Raw genomic sequence first — 25,995 nt, forward strand, 5'->3', positions numbered from 1 at the left:
TGTGGTAGGAATTAAAGAGTCAGATTTAGATTCAGACTGCCTGAGTGCAAGGCTATTCCACTTACTATCTGGCTACGTGACCTCAGGGAAGCTACTTATCCTCACTGAGCCTCAGTTCTCTTTTCTGTAAAATGGAAATAATAGGAGTACCAACTTCATAGGATTGTTATGAGAACCAAGAGAACTACAATGTGGTATATAATAAGCTCTTAATAAATTTTAGTTATTATCTTATAGTACAGTAGTTAAGAGAAAGGACTTTGAAGACACTGAGTTCAAATCCTACTTCACGATAAAATGGCTGCATGACCTTGAGCAAGTTGATTAACCTCTCTGTGCCTTAGTCCTTACCTATAGTATGGGGGTAAATATAGCCTACCTCACAAGGTTGCTATGAGGATCAAATGATTACTAGATGTAAAGACCTGGTAATAATTTTAGTTCTGTAGTAAATGCTACTCAGGGGGATGGGACACCATGCTGTTCTGGGGCACCTTTCACATGGACCCCTCTGTCTGCACACTGCTGCCTGGTTCATCTCTGTGAAGTTCATCTCCTTTCATCATGTAGCTTCTTTGTTGAAGAACTAGCATTAACCAGCTTTGCTGATGGAGTCACCAGCAGCTCCCCAGCTGGTAACCAGGCCTGCCCCTTATCTTGAGCTGTAGGTTTTTCTGTGATGTGCTTCCCAACTCAAACTCCCTTCCAGGCTCAATTAAAGAGCCTTCTTCACTCTTTGAAGTCGTCCTAGATAACCCCTGCCCACAGAGATGTGACCTTTACCATGAACTCTACACACCTATCACCACCACCTGAGACAGAGCTCATTCTAACATTACTGTATTTTTTAGATATCTCACTTCATAACAATAACAAACATAACAATTCTTAGGACGCATTCAATACCCTGTGCCAGGAAAATCTAAGAGGTAAGTGCTGTTAATATCCATGTCTCACTGATGAGAAAACAGGTGCCGAGAGGTCAAATAATTTGCCTATGGTCCCATAGACTTTAATGGCAGGGCCAGGATTTGAACCCAGCTAGCCTGGCTCCAGAGGCTGCACCTGATCAGAAGATACCTGGGAAACAGGATTTGCCTCAGGGAGCCAGTCTCCCTTCACCTAGCATCTTCCCCCTCTCTTCCTCTGTTACCTGCTCTTTTTCTCCCCTCCTCTTAACAAATAGTTCCCTTGGCTGTCCCCCCTCGCTTACTAAGTCACATTTTTAGAAAAAAACCCAGATGTCAGCCACGTATAGCTCAGTGTGAGGTTTACATGTTCCTGCTGTCGTGAGGAGACACTGGTTGAGGAAAGCATTAAAGTCAGTTGAAAGTAGGGAGGGACTGTTTACCTGATAGTTTATAAATGTTCTTGAAGAAATAAACAGCAATGATGGATGGTGATTGGAATTTCAAAAGCCCAGTTGCTGCTTCATTTGCAGTGAGGTTATTCAGATGTACTTAAGTATGCAGGAACATAATACAGGAACAGAAGGGGCTACGTCAATGTATAGGGCTGGTTCCTGCCCAGCTTCCCCTGAGGCCTGCTTTGGCTCTGTGCCCAGGCAGAAGGAAGGTTCTTCCGAGCATCCCTGCCTCCACCCTCCTTGGGGCCTGGAGATGGGAGGGGGTGGCCACCAGGAAGCTTTTTCTGTCCACTCTACATGGCTGTGGTTGTGGGACTCAGCCCAGGAGAATGTGACTGCCAGTGGTCACCTTTGGGCAGCTCTCCCAGGTCCTGTTTTCATTCTCTCTTTTCCACTGTGACTAAAGAATTGAGGTCTTGATGCTGTCAGCTGTAGGTTGGAATGCAGGCACATCTCAATTCTCTAATGCAGAGCATTTCAATTCTTTGTGAGAATAAGGCTTACTTGCCTCCCCTTTCTTCAATCTGATTCAATAGGTCTGGGACGAGGTGCATAAAACTGCCTTTTTTAGCCAGCACATCCCTCGTGCTGGGAAATACCACTTTTTGAAGATTTCCTGAATCTTGATGGTGGACATCTGGAAGTTTCAGGCCACATCTTTACAAAGTGCTGCTTCCACAATCCTGTCACCTACTGCCTCTCTGTTGTCCAGTGAGGATTCTCAACTTCTTGGGAGAATAAGCTAATTTTATTTTAAGTTCTGCTATCTTGGAGGCCATGGAGGAATGAGCATCAGGACAGCAATAAGATCTCTGGGAGCTGGCGGTGGGGGCAGGGGTGGTTGTGGTAAACACTCTTGTCCATCCCAGATTTGAGCAGGTTCAAAGAGCTGAGCTGCCAGGTCATGGGACCTGGATTTGAATAGAACAAATGCTGGAGTCACACCTCAAACTGACTCCCACCACCTCCACTCTTACTAGTTGCAAAAGTCATCAACTCCCTCTAAGCCTCAGTTTCTTACATTAGGAAAAATAATATATGCTGAGGCACGTCAAGGGCTTGGTGGAGTCTCTGGCAGGGAAGTATGTCCTGCTGGCCTGGGGTGCATTGGGGACCGTCCTTGCCATCCTGAGTCCTCACGTCACCCCAGTTTGGGAAATGGTGAGACTCCAGCACTTGCCTTTTCTCTTAGACTTGGGGTGCTGGGCAGAACTCACGAGAGAGCTTAGGTCCTGCCAGGGGCTTGCAATGCTCAGCTGTGTATTTACTTCAGACAGGCGAACAGAGCTGTTGCTTGCACCTGCCTCTGCTGGTTCTGTGTGGAGGAACCAAGAGGAATGTCTGAGCCATAATGGCCAGCTCTGTCTAGGGGGATTTCCTGATGGCTGGGAGAGATGAGGTCATCAATTCCAGGAAGCGCCCCACCTGTCGGACTTGATGACTTCGCTAATAATTGCCTGGAGCGGGGGGTGAAGCATTCGGTCAAGAATGAGAGGTGGCTTTTCACATGTGGAAAAGGAAATCCCCCAGGAATGGGATGGCAAATAAGGCGGTCACCAAAGGCCCCAGCTGTCCTGAATCTCACCCCTCCTCGCCAGATCATAAGCACTTGGGCTCTGTGCTAGGCACTGTGCTAAGGCTTGTGTGTATGAGAACATGTAATCCTCATGGCAAACCGGTGAAGGACATACTGTTTATTGTCATTTTATGTAGAGAAAATAGGTTCAGGGAGATGAAGAAAACTTGATGATGTTTCCAAAGCTAGACAGGGTCAGAGCTGGTTTCAAACCCAGGACTGATGCAAGTTGAGGGTACAGCTCTGCAATTCCAAGTGTGTCACTGCGGCTGAAGCATTGGCAGCCTGTCAGAAAGCCAACATCTTGGGCCCACCCCAGGCTGAATGAGCTGAAAACTGTATTTTAAGAAGTCCCCCAGGCAGATTCGTGTGCACAATGAAGTTTAAGAAGCACTGAGCTACATCATCACACTTTAAAAGTCCATCACCTTATATTTGTTCAATCAAGTTCACAGCGGCATTATTCACTACAGCAAATAGGTGGGAGTGACCCAAGCATCCATTGACTGATGAACAAATGTGGTAACGTACACGTGATGAAATATTGCTCAGCCTTAAAAAGGGAGAGAATTCTGTACGTGCTGCAACATGGCTGAACCTTGAGGACAATATGCTAAGTGAAATAAGCCAGATACAGAAAGACAAATAGTGTGTGATTCTACTTATATGAGGTATCTGGAGTAGTCACATTCATAGAAACTGAAAGTAGAATGGTGGTTGTCAGGGGCTGGTGGGCAGGGGAAATGGGGAGTTGTTTAACAGGTATAGAGCTTCAGTTTTGCAAGATGAAAAAGTTCTAGAGATCTATTGCACAACAATTTGAATATATTTAACACTACTGAACTGAATACTTAAAAAAGGTTTAAGACGTTTGTTGGGAAAACAGAATAATTTAATCAGGCCCCCTCGCCTCAGGCAGGTTGGGGGTGGTGCAGCATTCTTTGTGGGCAGGTTGTGTGTGGGCAGAGTTAGTGCACCTGCTCGGCACCACCACCTTGGCTGGCGGCTGCCTCAGGTGGACGGATGCGCTCTGCACAACCATGCTTTCCAACCTACGGCTTCCAAGGAGCTATTTGCCCGTTTCCTAGCTCATAGACCTGCGTGTGGAGGGTCTGGTGACCCAGCCTGGCAAGGGAGGGGTCTGGTGACCAAGCCTGGCACATTTAGGGTTTGTGACCCAGTCTGTGAATGGGCTTGAGGGGTCTGTGAGCTCCAGACCCAGCCCTAGCTCAACAATTGGCCCAGTTGGTGCAGGATTACCAGCAGGTAAAATAGCCTGACAACTGGTGTGGTCGAGTAGCTTTACAATTGGCGTCACGAACAGGATAAGTAGCTCTGCAATTGGCTGTGTCGACAAGATTCCGACATTAGCAGAGCATCACAATGTTACATTTTACGTTATGTGTATTTTGCTGCATTGTTTTTTAAAAAACACATCATCACAGGTTGTGCTTCGATGGTAGCTGGTCTGCTGTGGGAGCTGGTGGCAGCACAGGGCAGCATAATCGTTAGGGAGACTCAAGTGCACCTCTCCAATGGGGGTCCTTGGCCTATGGGTTGTATGAAATTATTATACCTTGAGGGGCAGATCAGCAAGAAAAAGTGGATTTTGGGGTGGGTGGGTGGTAGGATCTTCCAGAAAGATGAAGTTCAAATTCCACCAGCAGCCCTAGGCAGTCACTGGCTTATTTCTTGACCAACTTATGCCACTAGGCAGATGGAGGGGCTTTGCCAGGGCCGCCACTAGGAGGGCAGACCTGGCACAGTAGAAGAGCACACTGCTGCTGCCACAAGCACACTAAGAAACTCCAGGAACAGAGACAAAGCTAACCCCTGCTGAGATCAGCTCAAGCTCTGTTGGTTTTCTCCCCCCAGGCCTTAGGTAACCAGAGCTCTGCACCGGATCATGGGAATTCACGAGAAGTGTATGTTTCCCTCTTCTTTTTACACGAGTAGGCTGCTGCATCTGATTGTACAGGTTGCACCCTCCTTACTGGAGCTTGGCGGAGGAGATATACCATGTATACCCCAAGTCATGAGAGAAATAAAGAAAAGGGCAAAGATATCCTAGGTCAATGAAAGACCCAAAAATGGAAAGAAGAAAGTGCATAAAGTCATGAAACTAAATCCTGAAAGTAAGATCAAGCATTTTAAATATGATATCAACTGTTATAAATTATACACCCCAATCAAAATCAAGTTTGCTCAGACTTGGTTTAAAATTAAAAAAAAAATACACTCAAGTACATGTTTCTAAGAGAACCATTAAAGTGGTATAATGAAAACTAAGAAAAAAATAAGGGGCATAGATCAGGCAAACACAAATACAAAAGCAGGAGTGACAACTGGAATAGAAGACAAAGAATTAAATTAAAAAGTACCAAGCAGGACAAACAGAGACATTTTATAATACTAAAATGTACCAATGGAGCTCTAACAACAGTGACAAACAACAAAATAGAACTAAAATATCTAAAAAAGAAAAATAGTAGAAAAATACTATTACGGTGAGAGAAATAATAACAGAAAATATTTATATAGCAATTATTATGTGCCAGGTACTATTCTAAGGCATCTTATAAATATTAACTAATTTAATTTTAATTTTCATAAGCATCCCAGGAAATCAGTACCACTATCATTGTTTTACAGATGAAAAAGTGCAACAAAGGGAGGATTACATCAGTCTCCCCAAATTTCCCAGCCAATAACACACCCCATCTCTGGTGCATGAAGAAGCCTAAGGAAGAAATAATCCAATGATTCCCATAAGGGGTAAGGAGGTACTTATCCCTCTCTTTACTTAAGTTAAACTCCTATTGACTTTCTAAAGACAAAACAACCTGGATAATTTGTCAGCCAAGGTCTTAGAGGATATCTATGGTCCCTCTAGCTACAACAATCTGTGATTGTGAGACCCACACAGAGATTAATGTCTTTTGAAATGTGTTCCAGCCTGATGTCCAAGTTAAAACAAATCCTTTGAGAACATGCGTTCTGCTCAATCCTCCAAATCTGCTGTGTTGTCATTGTTGTCAGTTTCGGAGTGGAAGCCTCAGGCCTGGAGGTTGCAATTCTTTTTTTTTTTTTTTTTTTTTTTTTTAAGGTATTAAACTGTACATCTTTAATTTTCATTATTGCTCATTTCAGAAAACAGGTAATTTTCACATTAAAAAGAAAGAAAACTTTAAGTTCACAGATTACAGCTATTTTTGTCATCTGTATCAGGCATGATGTTTGCTGTTAAAATTAATTGTCATATAGATGATAGTTTTAAATAGGTGTTTTATCAGTAGAGTACCTTATTTTATACCACAACATATCAAAAAAAGATTTTAAAAGTTTTAATAAAGACCACAAAGATTAGTTGAGTATAATCAAACTCCCCATTCTAGGATAAGCTATATATTTGGTAAACATAAGCATGACTAATAAACCTGATAACAAATGCAATTCAATTAAAGAGGGAAGCCTGGGAGATCTCTCTTGAAGCTGCCTTGGCGTTCCCTTGATCCCACCACTGATTTCAGAGTATGCCAAGTTTTATGGAGCCCAGTGAACACGCTAACGTCCATTTATGTTCACCCTCCGCCTCATTTGCAACATTTTCTCAAAGGCCCTAAATTTTTTTCTTTTTTTAAGAAGCAATTTTTGTCTGTGATATTCCCAAGAAGTCAGGGAAATGTGTCAGGGAAAATTACAGCAGACGTGAGTTTACTCACCAAAGGATGAACAAGAGACTCTAAATTCAAGTTCAGTGTAGCTTTGGAAGAATAAATCACGATAAACACAAAGCACAAAGTGGTTCTCCTTGGGAATGTCATTTCTTCAAGTTTTAGTTGGTTTGCCTGAAATAGAAATATGATGGTTTAACGATAGGGCAATCTATTAAACAAGGAAAGAAAATAACAAGCCCTGTCTTGAAGGTCACACCACACAAGGACCTTTCCAGAAGAGAGGGGTAAGGAAGAGCGTAAAGGAATCAACTCTAGAGAACAATCTCTGCCCTAGATGCTTGGGTGAGGAAACGATGTCAGGAAGGATGGGGCTTGCAGAGGGTGAGGATAGTGCCTGTAAATAGGACAAAGGCAGCACATGTTTGAGCATATTTTCTACATACATGGAAAAGGATAGAGAGAGAAGGAAAGAGAAGGGAGAATGAAGAGAGAGAGAGAAAGCAAGAAAAAGGGCAAGACTGCTCAGTAAGAAATGCTTTTAACATTGCTATCCAGTGTATGGGATGCATGAGCAAAAGGGTTCAGAGAGTACTTCTCACCCTTGCTATACACAATGTACTTTGATATCTTCAATTCTTTTTTATTATATATTTTTTGCAGCTGGCCAATACGTGGATCTGAACCCTTGAGCTTGTTATATAAACACCACACTCTAATCAACTGAGCTAACCAGACAGCCCTGATATTTTCAATTCTATCCTATCCTATCTTACCCTATTTTTTCTTTTAATTCTAGCAGTAACCCGTTACATTGACTTTATGATCCATATTGTAGCCCCCATATGGGCTATGACCGATTACTATAAAAACTCTTGCACTTAGTATGAAAACTTAGCATAAAAACATAAGTTGTATTTTACAGTCTTATTTCATATTAAAGTGCATAATATAGGATATTAATATCATGATATATCCTAAGTAATGATTTTAAAAACTATCTGTTTATTATGCTAGTGATGAAAATGGAGCTTTCTGGTGGCCAAATTAAGCTCTGTTGCATTTAAAAAGGAGGATCACATGGACTAATCCCAACCCTACCACATCTGGGGACCAAGGCAGTCGACTTTTTGCAGACTCCTTTCCTTACTGGATTTTCTATGCCCATGTGTTGTTGTGAAAAGGACAGAAGACCAAGGGACAGAAGATAAAGATTAGGATCCAGGATCCCTATAAATTGTGTCCTTGAGGAAGTCACTTATCATCCCTGAGTCCAGGTTTCCCTGTGTGTAAAGTGGAGATAACCATACCTCCCCTAACTCTCTCACCAAGTGCTCTGGGACTCAAATGAAATTAAAAGCCATGAAGAGCTCCAGAGGTGCAGGCTGCAATGATTATCATGTTGTCAGTGGAATCCAGAGGGCAACCAGCAGGAAGGGCAGGCCTTGGCTGAGGCATTGCAGGGAGTGCCAGGGAAGTACAGCCAGGATAACACACTGATGATAGCCAAGATTTACACACCAGGCAGAATCGTATTTCAATCACCAGCTGCCAACTACTGCCTTTTTCTCTTCCCCAGTGGAAAAGAAAGGAAGCATAGGGCCCTGCAAAACTGACTGATTTTGCAAATCTGGCAGTAAAAAATACACTTTTAAGATTCTGTAACTCAATAGTTTTTAGGAAATGCTTTGCAATTTAGGTTATGGGAATAGATGTTTAAGACTAGATGCCTGTTGTAAGGAAATCACAATAATGCATTCTTTAGTTCTCTATTAGAAGTTTTCCCTCCCTTTTTGGAAGAAAGTGAGCTTTTGTGGGTATTAGATGGTTTGATTTAGCCTGCTGATAGCAACTGTTCCTGGACTGAATCTGGTATTTAGGAAGCAACTTAATCTTTTCAGAATCCAACTTAGTGTTGGTTCCATATTGAGGCAGTAAATCAAGGGGATGAGGCGTAGTAACTGAATAATTAATGAGGCTCACTGATGATCTGAAACCCAAGGAGAGACTCAGGAACTATAGGAACTAGAGCTGGCTTCATGCTTTCTACCACTTTCCAAAATTGGCAATGCATCCTTTTTTTCGTTTGTTTTAATCAGAGTTAACAAGAATTACCATGTCCCCAAATGGTCATGTCTGGCCCTTTTGTATAGGCCATTGGCCAATACTGCCCCCATTTCTCCCTACCCCCCACCTCCCCTGAGATGATTCTTGATAAAGTTGACTTTCTTTTCTCTGTTGACTCATTTGTTGACAACAAAATCACAAGTCAAAAGAAATAGAGATGTAGGGAGACCCCACTGTGTGGAGGGGAGCATTCTCTGGACACCCAACAAAGGTAAGGGGTCCTCCATGTGAAAGACAGGAGAATCCACCACTTTGAGGGGGAGGTAATATCTAAAATATTTGACAACCACTATGGCACGGGCCTGGCCAGTGGGAACGGAGAGATCAGCTAAAGATCACTTCAGCTTTCGGGGTCACTGTTCCATTTGGGGAAAGATCTGAAGACAAACTTTTCTTACCTACATCAATAATCTTGCACAAACCCTCCTGCTAACAGGTGCTCTCACCTGTGAAGAAGCCAGTGGACACTGTTTAGCTTGACTAATGGGAAAAAAAAAAAAGCCATATTCATCCAGTTAAAAACCAAAAACCCAGAGTAGGATAACACACTGCATTTCTCCATTCAAGGCAATGTGTCTTTGGTAGGTCCTCCTTCACTGTAAATCCCCTAGAAGTTCATATTCATTCAAAAATCCCTGGAGTACAGGAGCAGATAAAGACCAAGAGACACAGAGAGCCAGAGGCAGAGAGAGAAAGAAAATGATCTGATGTCATTCCCAATCTCTTTCTTTCTTAAAATTAAAATCCTGCATACTCTCTACCAAAACTGACCAACCTGGATGAGCCAGCTGTATCTTAGAGAAAGCTGGGAAATAAGATCTAATACTCAGAATTAACCCTGCGCTGCTGAGCAATTTCCTGGTCTCCTCTGACTCTGTGTTCCTGTCTACAAAGTTTGAAGAGAGGAAGAAGAAAGTACACGCTGACCTCACATGCCAGGAATAAGTCATCGGGGTTCTCAGCAACACTGCATTTGGAGGATGAAGGGTCTGGGTTCCTTGAAGCGGTCGATAGTGACATTCTCTTGCAGAATGACTGTGCACCAGGAACCGTCATTGTGAAACTGGCCTGTTCTCTCGAATCTTAGAAACAACCAGTGCTTAAGATCGACTCCTCTCCTGAACTCATCAGCCCTGAACTATCCCGATTTTATTTTGAGTGGGGAGGTGGTGGGAAGAGGAGAGGAAGGTAACAGGGTTGAGTGCCTTGCAAAGTTCAAAGCATGACCATGCTTTGAAACGGCCATATCCGTGAGGTCTGATGACGCAGTGTCACCATCAAATTGTGATTCCAAAATGCTTCTAAACAGGGCAGTAGTGGGATTCTTTCTGGAAATGATTTACTTCTAAGCTTTACACAGCTCTGCCTTCCCTTGTATTCTCATACCTTGCCCCCTCCCCCAACAGATGAAAAAACTAAGGCCTAGCAAGGGCCACGTGTCACAGAGGCAGCTAGGGGCTGTCAGTCAACTCAAGAGATCAAACCATGATTCTTAAAATTTTAGCTAATAATATTGCCCTCCAGTAAGGTGAACCATTCATGATGATGACTATAGATCCCTGTCATTTACTGGGTAATCACTATGTCCCAGGCATAGTGCTGAGCTCTTTACAAAGAGTATATCATTAACCCTCTCCATGATTCCATGGCACTACAAATTATCCTGCCTTCTCATATATGGAAATGGAAACCTAGAAGGTTGAGTAGCTCACTAAGGCCACACAGCTAATACGTGGGAGTGGCAACATTACAAACCAAGCAGTCTATTCCACCGGGAAATAGGTACCATTTGAGCTAAGAGATCCTCTTGGTGGGATATCAACAAGAATAAATGGAAAACTTTCTCTGTATGAACAATTGACCAGGCAACTGGTAACATGAGTTCTAGTTTCACTTTGCCACTAATTAGCTGTGTGATGTGGGGTAAGTCACTTCACCTCTCTGAGCCTCAGTTTTCTTATCAGCAAAGCCAGGGATTTGACTGCACTCATTGATTTCAAGACTGATGTGTAAGAGTTGGCCTCTGAAGATCCCATTTCTGTTCTAAGAGTCTAAATTTCGTCACAGTTATTTCAACTCCAATGCAACCTCACTCAGGTTAACTCCTTAGCCTAACCATCACTATCTCCTGCATCTATTGAACCCTCCTCTGACTTACTACATGGCCCGGGCCTTCACCGCCCTTCATGTGCGCCACGGTGATGGCTTCCATTCTCTTCTCTGCCCCATCTCTACTTTTCTCCCAAGTCACTCCCCTTTCAATTCCTCACTGCTTTCAGAATAAAGATAGTCATTTTCACTGGTACTCAAGGCTCTCCAGGGCCTGGATTTTGTTTTCAAGTGCAAGCATATTTAATAAGCATCTATCATATTTCCACTACCGAAGTGGGTTGCTTTTTCATAATCTAAAATAGTGCAAGAGATTTTCCAGTGGTCATGCAAAAGTAAAAATCCAAAAATAAATCCTTGAGAATTAATCTTGGAGGTGGAGAGGAGTAATTATAGTTGAATTATTTTTCAGTGTTTGGCAAAAACAAAATAATCCTGCGATTTATTTGCTTTGTTAATCTCCATATTTTCCTGTCCCTTGCCCCAGCACAATCACCGTGTATTCAGATTCTATCCATACTTTTAAAAAAATTTTTAATTTTATTTTGTCAATATACAATGTGGTTGATTATTGTGGCCCATTACCGTAACCTCCATCCCTCCTCCCTGACCCCTCCTTCCCAACAATGTCCTTTCTGTATGCTTGTCGTATCAACTTCAAGAAATTGTAATTGTTATGTCTTCTTCTCTCCCCCCCCTCCAGATTGTTTGTGTATTTATTTATTTATTTTTAGCTCCCACAGATAAGTGAGAACATGTGATATTTCTCTTTCTGTGCCTGACTCGTTTCACTTAATATAATTCTCTCTAGGTCCATCCATGTCATTGCAAATGGCAGTATTTCATTCTTTTTTATAGCAGAGTAGTATTCCATTGTGTAGATATACCACAGTTTCTGTATCCACTCATCTGATGATGGACATTTGATGCCAAGTAAAAGGCTGTCTCTTAGGTGGAGGTTCCTAGATCTGTTCAGCTATACATAGTCCCTAATTCCCCTAAACACATATACATGCCTAATCTAGGCCCTTAGCCTTCCTGCTTATGTTCTATTTATTGCTGTAAATATTCCATAGGTAAATCTATTTATGCTCTTGCTCATCTAATCATTCACTGGACAAACACTTATAAGTGCCAGGTGTTCCACTAGGTGCAGAGAACTAGCAGTAAACAAGACACTGGTCCCTGTCTCCATGGAGCTTAGAGTCTAATGGAGTAGATGTACATTATCAAAGAATCAATTACTCAGTTCACTGTTTAACTATGACTGTAAAAAATGCTACCAAGGAGAATAATCCTAATACTAATATTTGTTGAGCACTTATTATGTGCCAGGCACTGAACTGAGCACCGACTGTATGATATCATTTAATCTTTATGACAATCTCAATGAAGTGGTTCTAATCTGATATCTAATTAATAGTATGAAATCAAATTAACTGAGCTACTGAGTGGTTAAATAATTTACCTGAGATTACACAGCTGGTAAGTGGCAGAGTCAGAATGCAAACCTAGGAAGTCTAACTCCAGAGCCCATCCTTTTAACTACTGTGCTGAAACTGTCTAAAACAGCATATAACAGAATGACAAGATCTAGTCCTTAAGTTTTTTGGAATGTGTCCCAGGGGGAAGTATTTAATTTAATTGAGCTGAAACCGGAAGTATGAGTCGCAGTTAGCTAAAAACAAAAGGGGAGGGATGTAGGAGGGGGGTAGAGGGTTCCAGGTGGAAGGAAGATCACGTGCAAAGGCCCTGAGGTAAGGAAAAAGCATGGCACATGCAAGGAGCTGCAAGCAGGCCAGAGAGGCTGGAACCCCCAAAGGGAGCAGGAGACAGGTATGAAGTGGAGCTGCTGAGGTGAACAGAGGCTGGGTTAGGCAGACCTTGTAATTGCAACCACGGGATTGGGTAAGATTGATTAGGGAGGTGGTAGAGTGAGTAGAGAAGAAGGCATAACACCAAGTTCCACAGAATTCCAACAATCAGAGGTTCAGTTAAGCTTCCCTGGGACCCAAGGCATGGATAAGGGTACCAGACACCCCTCCCACAACCAGGCACACCACACCAGTGCCTTGGGGCTGCCCAGGGATGCGAGGTATGGAGCTGGGGACCTGACACAACCCACATCCAGGCACACCGCCAGTGCCAAGGAGCATGCCAAAAACATCACCTCCATGTGGGTGGCCCACCACAGCCACCACAATACCCACAGCTGTTGCAAAGGCGGCTAGATGCCACAACCACCACGCAAACGGTCCACCAACCACCAGAGTGCATTGACACAAGGAGAGTCACCAGCAGAGATAAAGAAAAGAAGAGAATGTCTCTCTCCACAAGGCCCATTTCAGAGTGACAGAAGAAGCATCTGCTCTATGACAATATTGGGGGACCTGATCACACCTCTCAGCATTGGACAAAGTATCTAGGCAACAAATCAACAGAGTAACCATTGCTCTTTCAGAAGAAGAGAAGAAATCTAGGGTAATCAGAGGGGGGAGAGTGGAGGGAGAGGGGGATGGGGAGAGATTGGACAAGGGGCATAAAGAATAATTATTATTTGTAACAATATATATGCTAGTAATATTGATTTGATCAACGTATCTCAATGTTGAACCCCCAAAAATGTATAATCAATTTTGATTCAGTAAATAACATAAAATAAAATTTAAATTAAAAAAAAAAAAAAAGTTCAGTTAAGGAAGATGACCAAGCCAAGATGATTGGGAATGGGACCAGAGAGGCAGGAGGGAAAGAAGGCTAGTGGAGAGTCATGCATGCCAGGGGAGGTTGAGTTTCAAGAAGCAGGGGGTGGTCAGTTATGTCCAGTGACGGTGACTGGTCCATTATGGAGGGGACTGAGATTGCTTATTGGATTTGGAGACATGATATGCTCTCAGCAAGGGTGATCTCATTGGGGTGGCAGGGGTGGAAATCATATTGGGAAGAGTTGTAGAGGGTGTGGAAGGGGAGGACTTGGAGATGGTGAGCATGCGAAACTCGAAAATCTGCTTGCAAAGTGGAGGAGAGAGAGTGGAGGTTCTGTGTAGGCTGCATGTCACAAACAGTAGGTGATGTTACACACATAGCTTTCTCTTTAAGAAAGTAACTAATTCTATTGCATGTTAGAAAATATCTAGGGAGGCCATGCCTCTTGCCAAACCTTGGCCTGTGGCTGGCTAAGTAGACATGCTGTTGTATCCTTTGGAAGAAGCCAGGGGCATATTTCCTTATGCCCCCTTCTCCCACCCACATGTGCTGGGGTACAGCCTATGCTCAGGCAGCTCTCTTTAAACACATATTTATCAAAATAGAGAGTAGGTAAGAGACAAAAAAGATATGCAAATATACCATTCTATTACCAGAGAAAAATTCAAAGCAGAGTTCCTCTTGATGGTGGATGATAGACGGTAGTGCCAAATTTCAGGAGAACTATCATTGCAACTTTTCCTGTGATTATTACTCTTTGCTCATCTCCATGAGGCATAGGGTTGCAATAAGGATAGGATGTCATCAGTAACCTCTCTCCTGAACTGCAGAAGTACCAATTAAAAATCCTCGAGTGTGACTTGAAGAGCCTGCCTTCATAGATCTGTATTTTCAACTGCAGAGGTGATAAGACTTATGTAAGAAAAGTAGGAAAACTTTAGTCAGGATCTCTTGCTTCACATCTGTTACAAATGGGCAGGATTCAGCACATCCACTAGAAACAAGTTATGAAAGTAGTGTAACTGCGCATGTGTGCTCATTTACTGATTCAGCATGCTTGTTGTAGTTACCTTATGCACTTGGCTTGTGGCCGCTATCGTGTGCTAAAAGTATAAAGGTAACTGCTCTGAACTGCTGGTCGGCAGAACATGGAGGAACGGCAGAGCACAGAGTGGGGGGTCAGAGCTCATGTCCGAGAATAAAGCATATCTGTGAAGCTCACATCTGAAGAATAAAGTATGTCTGCCTTGCATAAAGCTGCCAGGGTCTTCGTTCAACTACCTGACTCATGACCTGCACAGGAAAGGGCATAAAGATCTGAGATTCCTGCCCGACAATTTATCTTTGCTGACCGTATTTAATTAGATGTTTCATCCCTTGCACATGCAGAACTATAAGCTAAATATTTATGTAACACAAACACGAAACACAATACCAATTAAAGAACTGCCTTGAAGAAATTTTTTTTCTGTTTAATTTCCCTTTGCTTGAAATGAGGTCCTGCAGCAGCATTGTGTCAGGGCAGCACAGTACTATCAGATTACAGAGGAACATTTGTTTGTACACAATAGGGTCACGTTTTCCAAAACACACTGCACATGTGAGCAGTGCTGATAACCTTTTATCCTTCTTTCCTGGTTGTAAGTCATTGGGGGGAGGGGTTTAACCTTTACTCAAGAGATTACCATCGTTTTGAAAACATTAAGTTCCTAACTGCTCTTATCTGATCTATCTTGCTACTTTAATTTACCATGTGGAGGGGTTTCCCCAAGCCCTGGCAAAACAATGCCAGGGGTGCATTTCAGTTGCAGAGGAGGGTAGCCTTGTGGTTGGCTGCAGTGCTGGATTGAGCATCAGAGGGTCTGGGAGTTCTGTGGTTCTACTGTTTATTTGGTGAGATTGAAAATAATATTGGAATATTTTAATAATAATAATATGAGACCAATCAGAACAGTCTCCAGCCACTTTGCAGGAGTAGGGGCCTGGGGGCCTCCAACTGGGCCAGGCCTTGACAATTTCATTGCTGGATGGTGGGAAGGTCTAGGGAGAATCCAAGGGGAGGGACTGGGTGGCTGAGGCAGAAGGGAGAGGGGGAGTCTGGGGACTCGGGGCAGCAGTTTTTTACCATATGATTTGAAACACTCCAGCATTTTAATAATTTGCAGGGCCATCTTAGCCTCCTGTGGTTCCTCCCTCCGTGGCCCCGTCCCCTGTCTCCCTGACACCAGGCATTGCTATCTTTGGCCGGTGATGTCACTTCTCTTAAAGTTTCACTTCCTTCTCTAAAGATTTTTTATAATGTGTGTGCTACTCAAAATGAAAAAAAGTATTACTTTATTCCCCCTCCACCCCAATACAGTTCCCTGAGGAGTCCTTGCTGTTCCGAGATTTCCTAATCTGGACAGTATGACTTTAGTTCTCACGTCATTATGGAAAGTATTTTATAGAGGCGAACCCAATACATTCTTGCCCAGTCCTCACTGTTGCTGGTTTCCTGTTGGTGTCTGTGCCGTTTATCACCTCCTCCTGGGGGCACCGTCTCCCTCCCCAGCTCTCCCACTGCTCGGGGGTTTGCTGCTGCCCTTCCGTGGTCCTATCTTTATCAGCCTTCCAGCACCTCACTGAGAGCCCTGCCAAATACCTCTCCTTGGTCCTTGGCTTTTCTCTCTTGACACCCTTTCTCTCGCAGAGCTTGTCCACTTCCATAGTTTTAATTATCAATTTATGTGAGAATTTCCAAAATTTTATTTCCACCCTGACCTCTTTGATAAATGTTCACATTTATCAACTATACTATTTCCATCAGGTCTAAACTCGGCTCGTCTAAAACTGAATTCGGTGTCTTCTTTCCTGTGCTATCTCCTAACCCATCTCTTCCCAGATTTGCCAACTGCTGGCTTCATTCTGCAGTTTTCCAGGCTCACACCACAAGTGTTTTGGACACAAAAAGCAATGGCAGGATTAAGAGCAGCAATTCGAGAGGTCACTAAGTCCTGCTAATGACCTACTGCTGAGCTCTCAGAGCTGCTGTGTTTCTTTCCCTTGGCCACCACGTTGGTTTGGACATTACCATCTCACACCTGGATGGTTGCCGTAATTCCCTGAATGGGCCCCTCCCTTCTTTCTTCTCTGTCCAATAATCCAACACAACAGCAGCTCATTAATATATTAACTCTCCTAGAACACTCTTTTGTCTGGATTGCCATTATATTGGACTCAAACATTTTAAACATTCTAAAATACCCAGAGGATATTTAGGTTAATTCACCTGGCAAGCATGATCACCACACCTAATGAAAAACCAGCTCCCCCAATTTTTCTCCAGTAACATTTGGATATAGAACAGACTGACCCACTCAAGAGCTTTTATTCTACCTTCTTTTGCAAATTATGTTGTAAATATTAACAATAAATGTTGGTGGAATGGATTGCTACCTCTCAGCTTCTTCTCACACTACCCTTGGCAATTGAAATGCTCTATTCCTCCTTTCTAAGCTTTAGTCATCACTTCAGGTCTTGCTTATCTACTTAGTAACAACGATGATTACTACCATTTGTCAAGCACTTGCCATGTGCCTGGCATTAAGCTAAGTACTCCTCATGCACTAGGCTCATTAAATCCTTACAATCTTATATTGTGAGAATTATTATCATCTCCATTTTGCAGATGAGGAAACTGAATATTGGGTAAATTAAGAAACACCCAAGGTGGCATAGCAAGCAGCCAAGTCTGCCACCAAAGTCTGACTGTTAACCTTTTTAGCATATTGCCTCTTTTCTTGTCTTCTCCAGAAATAACATCCTTTTGCTGAATACACTACGTTTCTCTCCTTAGCTACTCATCTAGCCCTGCCATGTGGGTCTTTTTGCAGCACTGTTGTGGTTTTTGTGGCATAGCACAGTAAATAGGAGTAGGGACTCCGAAGTCAGAGTGCGTGAGATGGAATCCCGATTCCACTACGTGCTAGCTTTCTGTGTATTCCCTTCTTTATAAAATAGGGATTATACTAGCACCTGAGACACAGGATTATTAGAAGTAAATAAGTTAATCTTTATAAAGCACTGAACATATGCCTGGCACACTGTATGGTTAAGACAATTGTCTGGCTAAAGCAACTCATAACTAAAACCAAAATGTTTCATTATTTTAGTTACATTAAGTTTTCCATTTGTATTGTCAGGGCTGGGGTTAGGACCCATAAACACTTCAAACCCATTGTACAGACTGGGGCACAGATCCCTCACATGCCAGGCTGGGTCACCAGACCCCTCACATGCAGGTCCATGAGCTAGGTTATTGAGAAATATCCCAGGAGCCATAGACAAACGACAGGAGCTCAGTCCTCAGCAACAGCAGCAGCCTCTCGGCGTATCCCAGGGGCCCTGGCAGCAATAGCTTGTGGCAACTGCCTCCAGCAGCAGTAGCAGCAGTAGCAGCCTCCCTGTGGGCCTCCCCACCCCGGGGGGCAGGGGGCCCTGCGGATCAGAGCCATTCGTCCTTTATACTCAAGTCCGATAACCCAGGACACCAGGGAGCACATGTGCAATTACATTAGACAACCAAGGAACACCTGGGCACACGTGCATATTTACATCGAATGCTCTCAAGACTCCAAATCCCTGAGGGACCTCAACCATTTATCTTCACTTTCCCTACACACACGGTAAGCACTCAGTAAATATTACTTCTTATTAAATTTCTCAATGCTTGTCCTTTGCCTCCCATGAAGAGTCTAAGCTAATTAAGAGAAAAGATTCTCTGCCTTCGTAATTCCACAGCACTTAGCAAGTCTCTCCAGTCTAGGTGATTCCACTAGGTTGTGATTTGAAAGGTTTCACTTTGTGATTATCTTTTAGGACACAGGCCAGATTGCAATGATTTTAACCATCACTAACAGAGTCATCCAATGTGAACTGAAATGCTGAGCTGATAGATAACTTGTGAATTTACAGTTTGCCTATAGCCAATGCATATGTTTAACTCAATGAGCCTCTTGGAGCACATACTGTGTGTGGAAACTGGCAGGTACTGGTAAAACAAATTCCGAACAACCCCTCATAGTGCTCTTTATAAAGGACACAAACGTTATACTGATGAGTGATACTACCTGAACAATATCAAGAAATTTTAGAGGAGAAAAGCCTCTAGGGGTTCACTCTATGATTAAAAAGCAACCCTAACTTATTAGCTATCCACAGGTAGTTCAACCCAGAAAGTGGCAGATCATGCGAAGGATAGTTAGTATTTCTTTGTTTTCCCATTTTCTGAGAATTAGGACAAAACATGTTAAAGTAATCGTGAGTGAAATGTATGACCCTTATAGTCATCTGGCATTAGAAGAGCACATCCTGTTTACCTAGAACATTTAATCCGACTTTGTAAAACCTGCAAGTAACAAGGAGCCAGCATATCTGCAGTGAAGTCAGATGAGGTTGTTCCAATTTAAACTGGAAGGCAGTCCCACAGTCAGGGGAGCCAGGAATCTCCTCTTCATTCTCCCATGAAGATGCACCTGTTTCTCTGATGAACAGCATCAGCCAGAATTCTAATGTATGATACTCACATGAACTGATATTGCCTCTGTTCCTCAGTTTAAGCCACTTTATCTCTTACACCCAGACTCAGTGATTCCCAGCCCCAGATGAATAATAGATTTAAAAAAACAAACAAACAAAAGTGCCTGGCCCTTCCCCAGAGCTTCTGATTCGATTGCTCTGCTGAAGTGTCTGGACACTGTTTTTGTTGTTGTTGTTTGTTAAGCTCCTGGTTGATAGTAATAAACTGCGGGTGTTAGAATCTGCTAATATCTGGACCAGGCAACAGTTTGATCTATCTTTACATTTCCAGCAAAACATCTACCGTGTTGCTACAAAGTTGACAGAATCCAGCCAATCACATTAATTCTCTATTCCATGTGACCTTTATCTTCACATTACTAACCAAAAATGGAGCTGAAAAGACAGTGATCTGGGTTTTTTCTCATGTCATTGCCCCCAAAAGATTCATCATGTGATGTTGGGCAAAGAAATTAACCTCTGAATCTCTCTTTTTGTATTCTATAAAATGAGAATAAGCTATCTGCTTTGCCTGTGACATGGTGAACAGGTATGAAAGTCTTTTTCAGAACTAAAAAGTTGCATATAAATACAAGAGATTGCGTTTATAACTTTTAGAGAAGACTGATCAGCCTTACCAACCAGAGTTGGTAGCAACCCAAGTGATACTTTTGACTGCTCTGAAATGCCCCCACGTACCACATAAGTGAGATTCCTGTATTTCAGTCATATCTAGCAAGTGCGGTGGTGCTAGCCTACAAGGCCTCAGTGGAAATCTGTCATGGGGCTAACACTATGCAGTAGGGTGAAATGATTAATCAAATTATCCGGGGATAAGGAGAAGGGACAAAGATAGGCACATTTCACAGGATGGTCCAACACAGAATGTCCAAAATCTGCAGGACAAGTGGCCCTCCAGTTTGGGGTGACGAAACCTTGGAAAGGGCAGGAAAATATGAAATAGCAACGAAAAGTGTTTTGTAATTGTCCTTGACCCTGAGGTTACTTATTTGTACCTTTTTTCCAAAGCCTATCTCCATGACCCATAACAACTTGTTTATAGTGACTTTTTTTTTTTTCTTATTTTCCCTTAACAATGTATTGGGGGGAGCAGCGGGGATAAAAGGCCACCTTTTTACAAAAGACTAAAAGAGATGAAAAATGAACCAGTCTGTTAAATGCACTTATTATCCATTGAATAAAAAGATAATTTCTCCCACCCTTACCCATCTTCCCTGGGCCAACCACTTCATCTCTCTCTCAGCTATTATCTATCTATCTATCTATCTATCTATCTATCTATCTATCTATCTATCTATCTATCTACCTAGTAAATTTCCTTTTATTTTATTTTCTCCCCTTTCATTTCCAGAACAAGGCTATCTTTGATGGCCTTCAAATAGAAAAGCCCAAACCACTAGCTGGCAAATCTAGAGTTTAATCTTTGGGAGGTCGTTATTAATAATATTAATTGCCAAAACCAAAACCAACACAAAAATAGTAATCGTATAAATAAGTAAAACTCTTTCAAACTTTTCTGAGTGTTAAAAGAGCTATTCACAGGGCCGGCCCAGTGGCTCACTCGGGAGAGTGCAGTGCTGGTAGCGCCGAGGCCGCGGGTTCAGATCCTATATAGGGATGGCCAGTGCACTCACTGGCTGAGCGTGGTGCCGACAACACTGTGCCAAGGGTTGCGATCCCCTTACCGGTCAGAAAAAAAAAAAAAAAAAAAAAGGAGCTATTCACATTCTCCATGAGAGGAACTGAGAGGAAGATCGTGTTAAGGTTCATCACATGAATCTGACAATGAAAATTTATCGTACTCCTGTGCCCTGGCTTGTCCTAAGAGCTGGGAAGAACCAGAAAGTAAGTCCTTTAACTGGTAACACAGCAAATTATTGATGAAATAATTTTGGAGGAGAAGGAAAAAAGACTGCATATTGGGGATGCAGGGCTTGAAAAACCCTTAAGAGATATTTTAGAGAAAGAATATATTTCTGTACTATTTGTGTAATTCAATAATGAAAAGCCAACTACATGAGCCGTTTATGAAAGGAAAATCAGAGCTCTAGTGAAGAGCTCTGGTCTGGCTCTCTAGAAAGTGTAAGAAAACATGGTTTCAGCAAGCCACACATCACAGACCTTTCCTCCTTTCTAAAGTGCTCAAAACAAGACTGCCACTCTTAAGCCTGGACATTTGCACTAACCTCCTTTCTAGCGCCGGCTACAAATCCCTTTCCTCTCAGTCATGGGTGGGAGGTTACCCTGATGGTATACATTTTGGGGCTTCTTTCTTGCCTGCCCAAGGACCGTCTGAGAGCTGAGAGAATCTCCGTGCTCCTCCCGCTGCTAAGTGGGCCTCCCCTTCCCCAGCATAGCCCCGCCATGGCTGCCTGCCGTGGACTCACTGCAAGAAGGGCGGCAGCGTGGTAGGGCATGTCTGCTCAGGTCCTCACAGTATCTTCTGCCTCAGGGATGGGAGAATTCATTTTACAAAAGAAGAAAAAAATCTCTTTAGAAAACCCTAAAGGATCCCAGCTAGTTGCGTGATAGATAGTCTCATCACCTTGACCAACTGTCTGCACAATGCTCCTGACTGGACACACTTTACCTTCCCAACACCCATGTCACAGCTATGCAAAAGAAAATCAGATGGAGAGGATCATGAGTGGAAAATGCCACAAGAGGAGTGTCAAAGTGACTTAGGTGCCCCTGAGGTCTTGCTACAAAGGGAGACAGACCACAGTAGGAGAAATGCCAGTTACCTGTCCAGCACCGTTGTTCCCAGGCTGGCTCCTGCTCTGATCACACTCCAGAAAGCTTCCCAGTTTCCACTATGGGGCCATTTGCCCCGCGGTCTCCTTGAGGGGGCCTCACACTCGGTGGAGGGAGAGCCAAGCAGGACTCATTTTGAGCTTTCCGGCAAGACTGGCGGCTCCCTGGCCAAGCTTAGCCTCACTGGGGCCTCTCCCAGCTGTGATCCTCTGAGCCTCACAGAGCCATCCCTGAGAGCCTCGCTGCTATTTTAAAAACAAGAAGTGATTTCCTGGTCCTCTTCTCCGGATGGCGTGTGCAATTTCCCTGACGCCCCATGGGAAGTCCTTCAGATCCTTCTTATCTGGAAACCTCTCCACCAAGTGGACAGACTTGTTTGGCCAATGCCCCTAGTTCTTGCTTTTCTTTCTCCAAAGGAAAAAAAAAATCAGAAAAATGAAACCAGGGCAAACCAGCAATGGGCTAGAACTAACAAGCAGTGCAGGATGCCTAGTTTAAGCCTTCAAAAGATGACCAATAAATTAGATTGTGATTTCAGAGTGGGAGGGAAATTAAAATTATCGATGAATTTTTTGTCTCTAGTAGTGCCAAGAAGTCAGAGAATAAAAGAATCCTGAGGACGAGAGACTTACTGAAGTCGTCGTTTAGTCCTGACCCTGGCTTTAGAAAGGGCTGCACTTCAAATATGCCGTAGTAGGGGGATATCTAGTTCTCCTAGGTTTTCATGGCAACTCTATGAATATTTGTGTCTCAAACTACAAATTCAGTGACACTTAAAATATCGTCTTGATAACACCAGTATTTAAAGATAAGGAAATATATGGAAAAGGTCCAGCTGGCAGGCTGCAGTCAGGTTGTTGGGCTTAAAGATGAATTATAATCTGTTTTTAAGATGCAAGTGACCCTACTCTTCCTTATTTTACAAATGAGGAAACTGAGGTCCAAGGAGAAACAGTGACCTGCCCAAGGTCAGAACACCAATGGGAACTTATGGATTATCACCCAGTTGTTCTTAAACATTTGTGTGGGGAATGCTGTTCAGTTGCTGCTCTGGAGTTCTACCTACAGAAAGTTTGGTGGATGAGGCCTGGCCTGGTGCCCAGGGATCTACACTGGAACTAAGGCCTCCAGGTGAATCTGACGCAGGTAGCCCCAGATTGCATTTGTGCACTACAGAAACCCCTGAAGTGTCAGAGCAAGGACTCTGGAGTCAGACTGTAGGGATTCAACCCGTAGTCCCACCAGCTTCAATTTATGGGGCCTTGTATGCACTACTTGGCTTCAGTGAGACTCAGTTTTCTGATGTGTGAAAGTGAGATAATAACACTGCTGAATTTATAGGCTCTGCTGAAAAGCCTAGCATAGAGGAAGCACTAAGAGCTGTTAGTTGTTGTCTGCAGGCCGGGCTTGAATGGCTCTCAGCTTGTCCTCTCTCCCTACTCCACACCGCCTCCCTTTCTCCTTGCTGCCTTCCCTTCCTGCCAGTTATTGCCCTTGGGCACGGCACCAATAGTGCTTAGGCTTGATGCAAAAGTTCATTATTTGAGCAAAAAGAGGATGAACATTCAAAATTTTATTATTCCACTTCTAGGTCCTGATTCTCAATTGTATGTATTCTACAGCTTGAACTGGATACACCTTGACTTAGAAAACAGCCTGCTATCAGAGTAAGCTCCTGGGTGAATGCTTCTTTTAAAACGCTCTGTCCTTTCTCCTGCTTGTGTTTGGGTTTTTGGGTGCAGTTGGCTCTCTAACATGGAATGGGGCGTTGTCAAAGTGGCTGTCCCTTTCCTTCCCTGAGGAGAAATTCCTCCCACCCAGAGTCCTATGCCTGTTGCTAGGAACACTCTGTGCTTGTCACACACACTTTACAATGAAAACAAAGGCAAATAAAAATGTAACCACCATATGGTCTTGGCTGCAACCCAGAATTAACTGCTGATGGAGACACCTTGCCCTGTCGCAGTTATAGCTGAAGTTGGCTGGGACAGAGACCCTTCTCCTGAATTCTAAAATGTTGGAGTTGGTGGCAGGTTGAACCCAAACTTCTTCAACTAGACTGCAATCATAGCCAAAGTAACTAACTCAACAGTTATGTTCCATGTTTGTTAATATGAAGTGTCTCTTATGACTTCAGAGTATAACCTCATTAGAGACAGAGCTCCTACTTTCTCAGGCAGAATGTCAGCATCAAATAAATGTGTATTTTCCAGCATGTTCCATGCATTCCACCTCCTCTGCTTTTAGTCTCTCTTTAAGTTACAGATGTTATTTCTTCCAAGGACTCTCCTAATACCCCCGAGACTGGGATAAGGGTTTCTTTCCCCTGGTCCCCTACTGCCAGGTATGTGTCTTTTAAGTGTTACTGCGCTGCATTAAAATGATGAGGTTAATGCACTGACTGTAAGCATCCTGAGGGCAGGGACTAGTCTGATGTATTCTGTGCCCGGCTCCTAGTAAAGTTCTGGCATAGAGTAGATTATCAATAAAAGCAAATAAAATTCAACTGCTCCATCTCATTTTCCTTTGCTGGGAATCCTCCTCTTCATGTTAGAGTGCCCCATGGCTTCGTCTTTGGAACTCTTCTATGTTGATACTTACTCCCCAGGTGATTTCTATTAGTTTTGGTTTAAATCTTTGTGCTGATGTCTTCCAAATGTATGTCTGAAACAGACCTGTCTTTGGAACTCCTCACCATGTATCCAACTGCCCTCTTGACATTTCTACTTGGATGTTCAATAGGACCACAAACTGAGCATATCCAAATCTAAACTCCCGATCTTCCCTACCTAGTTTAGTATCCCAAACTAGGTATTCCAACAGTGTCTCCATCCTAGCAAAGGGCATCTCTATCCTTCCAGGTTACCCAGGCCGAAACCTTAAGGATCATCCCTGGGTCCTCCCTTGCACACTTAATATCTAATTCATCATCAAATTCTGTTAGCGCTACTTTCAGAATATTTACATAACCTGCCACTTCTTGCCCTTCCACTGCTGTCACTCTTCCAAGCCATCATTATCTCTTGTCTGGATTATTGTCACTGCCTCCAATGGGTCTCTGTGCTTCTCCTCTTGCCCCCTTATAGCTTGTTTCCAAGACTGCAGTTATGTAAATGTAACTGTAGTCCCTATAAAATGCAAGTTACTTAATGTCCACCTGTGCTCAACCCCACCCCCAACCTCCCATCTCCCGCAGTCAAAGTGGGAATCCATTCAGTGGCCAGTGAGGCCTGCACTGTCTGCTCTCCAGCATTCCTCCCCTGATTCCTCACCTGCACCTCCCCGCCTCACTTGCGTTGCTCCAGCCACACTGACCTCCTTGCATGCCGGGAGGCTTCCATCTCTATCTTCACACTTGCCGCTCTCTTTGCCGGGGATGCTTTTTGCACAGGTTTCCTTGTGACCCAGCCCCTCACCTCCTTTACACTTTCATGCAAACGTTGTTTTCTTAGTGAGGCATTTGCTGAGCACTATATTCACATTTCATCCCTACCAACCCCTTTACTTGCTTTATTATTTTTCCGTATCACATATCATCTCTAATATACTACAGTGCACTTTTTAATTTTATTGGCTGTCTCTGCCTTTTGTCCCTGCACTAGAATGCAGTCTCCCCAAGGGAAGAGATGCCTGTTTGACTGGTTCATTAGAGAAGAGTATTTGAGAGTGTAGCACACAAGCAAAGTTATTAATGTCACAGCCTAGAGCAGTATATGTAAAAGTACATACTGGTTCAATTTGCAAAACACTCCCACATCCACATCTTACATCATCTTGGCAGGGTAAGCTCTGGGCTTTTTTGGCTATTTTTTTTTTTTTTAACCCACAACCAGATGTTGGTAACCCTTTTGACCCAATGTGGCCCAGGGTCAGCTCCCTTTTGACATTTCTTTATTGAGATCAGGAAAATTTTCCTCTGCCACTGACCTGTCCATATGCAAGGAAGGAACTGACAAATAATTGGGCAGTTTTATAGTATACAAATGGTCTTATTCTTATCTTTTGCATGTATATTTTGGCAGAGTCTCTGCTAATGGAATTGGTCATGTTTGAGCTCAGCTGCAGCCACTGCAGGTTTCTTTGCACGCTCTGTTACTGTACCCGCT

The 25,995-nt window shown here is 43.2% G+C and overlaps 1 protein-coding gene across 2 annotated transcripts in view; it reads right to left on the reverse strand.

Annotated features, from left to right (window-relative positions):
- The window catches only part of ADGRF5 (adhesion G protein-coupled receptor F5), a 75,318-nt gene extending 53,209 nt beyond the window's left edge, over positions 1-22,109 (reverse strand). For both annotated transcript variants that reach the window (XM_063097013.1, XM_063097012.1), the window contains exons 1-2: positions 21,880-22,109; positions 6,665-6,790 (exon numbers count right to left, since the gene is read on the reverse strand). In XM_063097013.1, coding sequence (XP_062953083.1) covers positions 6,665-6,766 — 102 coding nt within the window. In that variant the 5' untranslated portion in view covers positions 6,767-6,790; positions 21,880-22,109. The remainder of the gene's footprint in view (positions 1-6,664; positions 6,791-21,879) is intronic.
- Positions 22,110-25,995: the final 3,886 nt, after the last annotated feature.

Source organism: Cynocephalus volans, chromosome 5 (assembly GCF_027409185.1).
Source record: "Cynocephalus volans isolate mCynVol1 chromosome 5, mCynVol1.pri, whole genome shotgun sequence".
Classification (NCBI taxonomy): domain Eukaryota; kingdom Metazoa; phylum Chordata; class Mammalia; order Dermoptera; family Cynocephalidae; genus Cynocephalus; species Cynocephalus volans.